Source organism: Hippocampus comes, unplaced genomic scaffold (genome assembly GCF_001891065.2).
Source record: "Hippocampus comes isolate QL1 unplaced genomic scaffold, H_comes_QL1_v1.1 scaffold130, whole genome shotgun sequence".
NCBI lineage: Eukaryota > Metazoa > Chordata > Actinopteri > Syngnathiformes > Syngnathidae > Hippocampus > Hippocampus comes.
The window spans coordinates 1,439,137-1,449,178 of NW_017842057.1; the positions used below are offsets into that span (position 1 = coordinate 1,439,137).

General features: G+C 39.6%; 1 protein-coding gene across 1 annotated transcript in view; it reads left to right on the top strand.

The window, feature by feature from the left end:
• adgrd2 (adhesion G protein-coupled receptor D2) overlaps window positions 1-10,042 on the top strand; it is a 49,163-nt gene that overhangs the window by 13,805 nt on the left and 25,316 nt on the right. The window contains exons 7-15 of the mRNA XM_019861021.1: window positions 776-1,063; window positions 4,081-4,192; window positions 6,156-6,290; window positions 6,682-6,790; window positions 7,109-7,214; window positions 7,301-7,356; window positions 7,531-7,657; window positions 7,830-7,933; window positions 8,178-8,280. Of these exons, the coding sequence (XP_019716580.1) occupies window positions 776-1,063; window positions 4,081-4,192; window positions 6,156-6,290; window positions 6,682-6,790; window positions 7,109-7,214; window positions 7,301-7,356; window positions 7,531-7,657; window positions 7,830-7,933; window positions 8,178-8,280 (1,140 nt within the window). The remainder of the gene's footprint in view (window positions 1-775; window positions 1,064-4,080; window positions 4,193-6,155; window positions 6,291-6,681; window positions 6,791-7,108; window positions 7,215-7,300; window positions 7,357-7,530; window positions 7,658-7,829; window positions 7,934-8,177; window positions 8,281-10,042) is intronic.

Here is a 10,042-nt window from a genome sequence, read left to right on the forward strand (position 1 = left end):
TTTTTTTTAACGGAATGAAATGATTTGAAAATCTTTTTGCAAAGAAATTATTATTTTTTTTAATGGAATTATTTTATCTATTTATTTGGTTTGTTAGTCATTTGTTTTCCAAATATTCTCTCATTTTGAACTTGAACACATTTCAAGAAAACTGGGACGAGGGCAGCAAAAGACAAGAAAAGTGGGCGGAACCTCAAAAAGACCTGTTTGGATAATTCCACAGGTGACCAGGTTCATTGGAAACGGAAGTGTCATGGCTGGGCATGAAAAGTGCATTCTCCAAAGGTTCAGTTGTTCAACGGTTGGACATTGGAATTGGAGTTTGTACATCACACTGTTGAACAGACTAAGTTGAAAACCCATCAAGGTTTAGAGTAGGGTGAAAATATGAATGATGGATGGATGTACCTTGAATGAAAAAGCACTAAGAATAAACTGGTGTTGTGTCGTCAGATTATAGTGCATTTCGATAGTTATTATTTGCCTCTTTTGTAGTTCTTATGAGATGTACAGTAATAGGCTAATAGCTTGTACTATGCTATATCCTGGCCATTTGTTTGTCTGTCTATCAAGGGGTATCCATGGATTTCTAATAACAAACTAATAATTGCCTTTGTATATTAACATTCTGTGTCAACAGAATTCAAAAATTTCTAGGAGAAAAAGCTCAGTTCAGTCTGTTATCTTATGAGACATTTCCGAGACCTAACCTTGTGTTAACTGCTGTTATTGAAATTGACCTGGAAGAAAACAGCAGGCTGGTCTCTACTCTCAGGTAGTCCTGGGACAGCAGTCATCGGGGCTGAGCAGCCTGGCCGAAGCTTCCGTCCTGCTGGACGTGTCTGTCCAAGCTCTGCAGGACACGAGGCAGGAGGGACTTCAGCCAACGGACATGGTTTCCCTCATCCAGTTGCTGTCTCAGGCTGCTGATGTCCCCTCACAGTTTCCTGATTCCGCCAACCACACCAAGGAGAGCATCCAGCAGCTAAGCCAGCACTTCATCAGTGTGGCCGACAGCGTCATCAGCCAGGACAATGCGTTTAAGTGGCAGGCCATCAAAGAGGTAGCATCAACTGATTTGAACCTTCTTATCGCCTCGTTGTCTTGCTGCACTTCTGGCTCCTCTTTGTACCTTTTTACGTGCGAATTCATGTCTGGCTGCTGCTAATGTCACCATTCATCTCCAGTGTTGGACGAGTTACTTCATACATTTCATGATACTACTTGCTATTTGCATGAGAAAGAAATATGTTTCTTTCCAACATTACCGTGTGTCAAGCGTAATAACTTAAGTAATTCAAATTTACATACCTAGTTTTTTTTTTAAATCAAGGATTCATTGATTTAATAATGATTTTGACATTTTACAATGGAAAGGCAACATTTGTAACCATAGCTGGTAAAGTTAACTCATAATGATGATCTTTAACTATATAATTTAGGGTATAATGTTCAATGTTTTGACTCTATGGCGGGAGATCAGTGCCTATGATTAATAATTGTATCAATAGGATCTATTTTTAGGGCCTCACAGATCTGGATTTTTTTTAGCCAGATGGTGATACCGATGTTTGGCAGAAAAAAAAATACAGATTACCAATTAATCAGCCGATTAATTAAAAATATATTTAATGCATAAAATACTGTAGTCCTGTCCCCATCCTGTTGGAGTTTGCATGTTCAATGGCAAGGATGATCAATTAAAATTCAGAGGGTTCCAGTTGCAAGAGATTTCTCAGCGCAAAGGCCCCACCACAGAACGTCTGATTTGCTTTGCCAATTCATGAAACTATATAAAAATAGCACATTTTGTTTTGCGTTTCACATTTGTGGCTGTGCAAATATGATGTGACATAGTTTCCATGAAAAAAAACTATATAATATCTGTCTGTACCATAAATGAAACTATTTTGATCATAAAGGACAAAAATGCATGAAAGAATAAACATATACGCCAAAACACAAAATTATATTCAATCACATGCAAACCCTTAAAAGAGTTCAAATACAAAGAACCCAAATTCTGTAACTTGCTAATCCACTAACAGGCACAAACAGGTGAGGCTTAGAATTTCATACAAAATTGTATTTTGATGAACTCAAAAAAGAAAGGCTGGCAAACAACTCAAGGCAGCATGAGTATCATACGCTTCAATTAACACTGAACAGACAAATGAAGATCATGTCGGAGCATGTACATGCACATATCAAGTAAAACATTTTGTTTACCTTCAAGTAATATCTCGGCAAAAAAAACAAACAAAAAAAAAACAAAAAAAACAAAACAAAAAAAAAAACTTTCTCTCAGCTGAACACTCTCAAATGGTGTGAATAATTGTTTGTGTAGATGTGCCCTGTGTCTGTGGGTGAGAGGGGGGGTTCATTCTGGCCTGGTCATCAGTCAGTCACAGAGCATGATCTCGACAAATAATCATTCACACTCACATTCACAGTTCAGGGTGAACTCCCCTCTTGCCCAAAGCCAGCTGCGATAGGCTCCAGTATTTGCATTTATTTATTTGTATTTTCTCACAGCCTGATGGTCGTTTGCAGTACATGTTGACCATGAATGCAATACAATTACATGATCATTGAAGTCACTTTTGTGGGCAGTTGAAACGAGTGAGTAGATATCCGCTTCTCACCACTAGAGGGCAATGTGTTTTTATTCATGAGTGAATGTACCTTGAGGTTATCAGGGACAAGTGAACCGGGCCGTCAATTGCGTTTTCAACCTGCTTATTTCAGGAATATAGCATAGCTCAAATATTTTCACACATCTAACTTTTGTATTTCTCGACATGAAACCTACAAGTAAATAAAAATTAAAAAAAAAAAAACGCAGCAAAAACTCACATCGAGAGATTGATAGAAGGAATGAAAACAAAACTATGATTTTTTTTTTCCTCAACATTTTTGTGAAGTGGAAAGCGTTATATAACCGTCATCTATCTATCTATCTATCTATCTATCTATCTATCTATCTATCTATCTATCTATCTATCTATCTATCCATTTTGTACACAGCATGTCCTTGTTAGTGTTGCTGATAATTGTGAATCATCTCAGCTAACTACCCTGGTCGGCAGTCAGTCAAAGGGCACATAAACAACTAGTCACACTTATGGGCAACTTAACATCTTCAATTTACAAAAACATGCATAAAGTGGTTGGAAACTGGGAGAACCTGAAGAAAAATAATCGACGCACATCGAGAGAATATCCAAAGTGCACAAAGATGAGTCAGTAGAAACAGAAGAGAATTGGACATCGATAACTTGTCGGGCAGACATGCTTATCACTAGTCTGTTCTGTAATTTATAATAATAATAATAATAATCATAATAAATAATTCTCATAAAAACTTGAATCACATCCATTCTGAATCCCTCGTTCCACTTTGCACATGAAGTGCTTGTGGATCCAGATGGAGGCAACTCGTGGCAAGTGTTATGTTCGAATCAGCGCTCGCCTCCCTTCCCCCTGGCCTCTCAACACTCCAAGGCCATGTCAGCCCAGATTCAATGGATGAGCATCTCTTTGACAAACTGTTGCCATGCTCTCCCTCTAACCGCCTCCTTGCCACACTGCCCCTGCTTGTATCCAAGGCTCAGCTCTCCTGAACATTGTGTTTCGAATGAGAGGTTTCAAAACTGACAATGGAAAAACGCACGATTATCCTTGCATTATAGGCTTATCCATTGGACGTTGTGAGTGCTATTTAGCCAAACTGTATTTAGGCTCGGGAAACAGTAAACAGTGCTAAACGCATTTTGGGTTGAGATGGAGTACTAGGTTAAAAATATTGTGAAACATTTCTTAATCAGTATATTGAAAAAGGGACTCAGCCCATCAGTTCCCTCTGAATATTAACTATGAAACTAATAGAATGTCTTTATTCGAAGACTGAAAGCTCTTTTATGCTGAGATCAACTCCATATTGTGTTCCATAATCAGTTCATGTAAGTCTGGTGTCAGAATATTTTGTGTATCTGCATGCTTGTCGTGTATCTGGGTAACTGAGCTAAGTAAACTGTTGAAGGGAGGGTGGTTAACGTGCCAGTGTTGCGTGTGCTATAGGTGGTGAATGGTCCCATGGATGTGGTGAAGAGTATTGACCGGATGGTGACCAGCTTGAGCCCCGGGTTGATGGCAGACAGGGATCACCTGACATTTCACAGCCCCAACATCAGTGAGTGTCACACACCAGAGATGGGATGACTCGAGTCATGCAACTTAAATGCTGTCGCCGTTTTTTTAATGATTTGGGACTTTCTTGGTTAAAACTTACGAAAAACTCAACTCGATTAGACTTCGAATTGAAACGCATGCTTTGATCAGTGTTTTTGTTGTTTACAGCTGAAAAATAATTACGGTACTTTCAAAATGGTCTCCCATTCATTTAATTTGTTTACAGAAAATATTTTGCCTCTGGAAAAAAACAAAAAAAACAACAACAACAATACAGAATTTTGCTGTCTGTTCTATTCATTTGCTCGGACTCCTATACACAGGCTCGCTGCTCTCGCTCACTCCTTCCACTTAATTAAATCCAAAGATGCCAATCTGAATATCACCTCACATGAAAATTGGTGATATTGTGTCAGGAAACATTTTGATTGTGTCAGGAACATTTGCATCTCAATCAAAAAAAACAAAAGAAATACCACAAACAAACAAACAAAAACACAGATCACCAGAAACACTGCTACTTTCTCGAAGCTGGTTCTTTTCCATTTTCACACTGTCTTTCTATAAATAGTTTTGAGGGACAAAATACTGCAAGTTTTTTATTTATTTATTTTTAATTCAATACGATGTCTTTGCAGTGAGTTGCAAAGGTTGCAATACTGTCATGACAGTTTTATTTAAAGAATGACACATTAAAAGAAACCCAGATGTCTGGACGTTTAGTAAAGCATTTTTTTTTTTTTAATGCAGTAAAATACGGCACTCGATTGTGCCAACAAGAAAGTAATATTGCTAATGTACATGTTAAGATATTATGGAGTATAGTATACTTTAACACCTACAGGGCACGCCTTTCCACCAACATCTGTGACAACACGCATCCATCCATCCGTTTTCCAAACCGCTTATTTGCATATTCGCACTGCATCCTACTTCGGCTGTCTTATTATCATGTATAAATTAATTTATGAGTGTACTGTGTGTGGCTCTGTACAGTATTACCATATATTTTCTGTCTAGATGCATGTTAATTTTCTCGTTATTGTTAGTTTTTGTCCGTTGTATTAAATGTGCTTCGAATGAGACTTGACAAAAGTTGGACTGTAGTACTTATCACTTATTCCGGTGTTTTGTGACTAAATTGAATGTAAGGTATGTTACAAACAAAAATTCAAACCACGTGACTATCAAAGTCGAGGATAGCATTGGATTGCGATTTGCAGCGTGATTACAATGAACCCTAATTTGTAAGAGTCGGTTAAGCTGGTATTTCACTGAACGGCGAATGCTTGCGAATGTCGCAATTTTTTTTTTTTTGTTCTCTTCAAGGTTTTTAAAAGGTCGCAAAAGTGTTTGCAGACAGTTTTTACTAGTGACAATGAGACAGGAAATACTGTTTCCGACAAGTAAAAACTGTGAACATCTATGCAACTTTTTGCAACCTCAAAACCCCCAAAATACGCTAGCATTCATCGCTTGGTGAGATACTTTAAGGATGAAGGGTTTTATGCCACATTTGATGTGGTGAATTCACCCAAATCACTGTAATTCAATTGGAAATTGGTGACTGATCCAACTATTGTACTAAAAGACTTCCAACTCTTTTGAAAAACAAAACAAAACAAGTCGAAACTCTGAAATGCAGTGCCTAATGTGGAACAACCTTTTTTGGGACACAAAATAGTTTCCCCTCTTTAATTTTGTTACATTGCACTTGTATTGTTGATCAGCCCACAATTGTTGAAACATTAGCTGCGGAGAACTGAAAAATACGCCTCAGTTGAATGTGTTTTTTTCAGGTTAGACAGAATTTTGTAATGCCAGGACCAAGTGCTTTGTAAGGATGGTGCAAGACACAAGTACAGACACCTGACAAATCGACTCAATAACAAAGTATTTTCCATAATACGGCCTCTGAAAGCAATGTCCCACCTTCAATCTGCTTTGCTCTGCTGTTGTTACAGAATTATCCGTGCAGCAGCAGAAGCTTCAGGAATCACCCAAAGGAACCAGTTTCTGTGGGCCTGAGGCTGAGAAACACTCTTACTCCGACTGTATTTCAGTCCCCCATCAAAAGATCCAGGATCTCCTTAACAAAGGTATGTGGACACAGTCCATAAGCCAATCAATTTCTTTCACTTTCATTCAATTAAGTCAATTGCGCATTCAGATTTACAGTATTTGTCACAACGTAGTCACATCACTTGGTTTGCAAATGAGACACATTCAGTCATACCGGCGAATGCGTCGACTATGAACAGACTTGAGAATGTGTAGTAGCATTCATATTTTCTCCTTCCAAGGCCGCGCAGTGAAGTGCAAATGGAGGCACGCACTTGGGTTTTGAAACCACTACCTAAAATAAAACAAAACAAAACAAAACAAAACAAAACAAAACAAAAAAAGAACACTTCCTAGGTATTGTTTCATTTATTAGTCTGGTGAAAGCCGGGTATCACGTTTGAACCTGTTTTTGTGCCTAATGTACAGGATTCCATCAACTCACCCTGGTCAACACGTGGTATGGATCTCTGCGGCCTCTTTTCAATCCGGAAGGAAACATCAGCATGGTTCCGACTGTCACGGATGGCAGCCAAAGGTAGCTGTACTAAAGAATGCATTGAACAGTTTTCTTTTCTTATCCAATCCTCATTTGAGCTGTCAACATTGCAGTTTATCTTGCAATTTCAAGATACAAACATCTGCTTTAGTAGCTTTTACTAACAAGAGTTTAGTTAGGACAATCCAATGAGGCCCGCTGAGCAATACTTTGACAACAGCGATGCGGCATTGCTGTACAGGATACTTTATTCATAAATTATGTACAATTTGATTTGACAGTGATGAAATGTAATTATTTGCAGGTGCATGCATTGTCACAGTATTGAGAGTTGTAAAATGAATGTATGCACTTTAGGTATTTGGGTACGATTCTGGGCTCCTCCGTCATATCCACAACAGTGCTGGGAGACAACCAGCACGTCAGTACAGCGGTCCACTTTCAACTCCGTCACAAAATGCAGGTGAAAAGAAAAGCGCATTTGAGTACAGTTTATTCACAATTCTCCTTTCAATCACATTTATTGTATTGGCTCTGTGTATGTCATAGAACACTGCTGGTGCCGTATATGATCCAGTGTGCGCTTTCTGGGATTTTAAGATCACGTAAGAACACTTTGAAACAAAATAACAATTGTGGACGCCTTTCGAATACCAAAGTTATCTCACTGTAACATCAAAACAATGACAATGCTCCCAAAACGTTCAAGTGATTCGAATATTTCCATTCTTCCACATTCCTGTATGGGTTGAGATAAATACATATCTGTGTCTATCTAGTCCAGAGGCTGGTGGGTGGTGGAATACCAAAGGGTGCGAGGTCGTTTCCAAACACTATGGCTACACAGTGTGCTACTGCAATCACACTACCAATTTTGCATTGCTACTTCAGGTCTATGAAGCCCAGGTAACCTTCACTCTGTGTTCAGACTTTTTTTTTTTTTTTAATCGGTGTTTGCTGCTATTTACAGCTCATCGGTTTATTATGAACTCTATGTGGGGGATGCATTTTGTGTGCGCGCGTGTGTACGTGTGTGTGGGCGTGTCCATGCGTGTGTGTTTGTGTGTGTGTGTTTTAGCCGAGCCCAGAAAACAAAAAAGCTTTGCAGGTGCTGACGTTCATTGGCTGTGGAGTGTCTCTGTGTGGCCTCCTCTTCACCTTCATCCTCTTCATTGCTGTGGGGTGAGTCACAAAAATCACAGAGCACACCCTTTAGAGCGCAGAGGTTGAAAAGCATTTCAAAAACCCCAGCCAGATTCGTGTCAGGAAAATAGAAATGGACAGGTTTGTTGAAGAGATTCAGAGAATTTCCTTTTCAAATACTGAACATTCCCAATGGATGTACGATAAGATCCGTGATGACGATGTCATATTGCGCTAATGGCCTCAAACTAATATTCCTCTTCATTCGTTTGCCTTTATGTAGGGTTCCTAAATCGGACCGTACCACCGTCCATAAGAACCTGATTGTCGCTCTCAGCATTGCTGAGTTGCTGTTAATGTGCAGTGACTGGGCGTCTGCCAATGAGGTGAGAATATAGTGCAAGTCGCACAAGGTTGACAACAATTGAAGAGTACTCTGAGTTGGTTGATAAAGAAGACTGCAAGCACAAAGGAAATGACGCATGTAAGGAGGAAGATGAAAATCAGGATGTCATCCAAATGAGTTTTACCAGGTGAATTAAGTCATCTCAGACTGATTGCACAGGTGACATCTAACTGGGGAGTACAGAAGTCTGTGCTACAATCTGATCGTCTCTTTGAAAAGACGAGGTAAAACAAATGACAGAGGTAAATGGAGAATTCCACTTTCAATTCGAACAGAATGTGAACTGAACTCTAAACAAAGTAGCCAAAACAAGGGTGTAATCAACACATTTCTAAGAGTTAATCTATATGATAGCGTGAGAATACGGCAACACACTTTAATCCTGACAGTACATGCTCTTATATCAATCACAGCCACTCTATTTGGTCTGACTCAATTTAAGGGAGACATGTTATATATTATAATGGCTCCACAATTTACAACAGTTCCCAGGTGACCTGATAACATGTCTGTGGCATTCTTTTGTCACAATATTAAATATCATTTTCAACAATCACGTGCTTTATACCCACATTTTCAAGTCTAGCTGAAACGTGCCTGTTTTGAGGAGGCAGTCCTGTCTTCAGAAAACGAGCTATTGCTCAGCGAGGCGAATGTCAAGTATGGCTTCCGTTACCATGACAGCCGGAGCAAGTGGTTGTGATGAGGCAGTGTTAAGAAAAAAGTGAGCGCATTGGTTGTATCTTTTTTTTTTTAATTCCTGGTGTCAACCCTTGATCACTAAGCCACTGAATTACACTTAATGAATGAGTTTAGCATCTATAAATTTGACAATATGACAATGATTTGCATTGACACTATATAACTGGAGCTGGCCTCAAAGTACTCTGAAAACACATCACCACTTGCATGTGCAGAGGATTTAGTCGAAAAAAGTGAAGAAGCACCTACTTCCTTCAAATCTCAAAAACTGTTTTGAAAGTGGAAAATCAGTTTTGAACCGAACTTTTCCACATTAAAATATATGAATTGGTCTTTTAATGGAGAGACACATATTGATATTCATATTTATATATTGACTGCTTAAGATGTTTATATATATATTAAAAAAAAAAAAAAATCCTCGTCTCACCCCTCGGGTGGTGTCCATCCCTCATTCAGCTCGGGTCCTCTACCAGAGGCCAGGAAGCTTGAGGGTTCTGCGCAGTATCCTTGCTGTTCCCAGCACTGCACATTTCTGGACTGAGATGTCCGATGTTGTTCCCGGGATCTGTTGCAACCACTCATCTAGTTTGGGGGGTCACTGCCCCAAGTGCTCCGACCACCACAGGCACGACTGTCACCTTTACCTTCCAGGCTCTCTCCAGCTCCTCTCTGAGCTCTTGGTATTTCTCGAGTTTCTCGTGTTCCTTCTTTCTGATGTTTCCATCACTTGGGACCGCTACATCCACTACAATGGCTTTCCTCTGCCCTTTATCTATGATCACGATATCTGGTTGGTTCGCCATTACCATCTTGTCAGTCTGGATCTGGAAGTCCCACAGGATCTTCGCTCTGTCATTCTCCACCACCTTCGGAGGTGTTTCCCATTTTGACCTTGGGGTTTCCAGTCCATACTCTGCACAGATGTTTCGGTAGACTATGCCAGCCACCTGGTTATGGCGTTCCATGTAGGCTTTCCCTGCCAGCATCTTACACCCTGCAGTTATGTGTTGGATCGTCTCAGGTGCCTCTTTGCACAA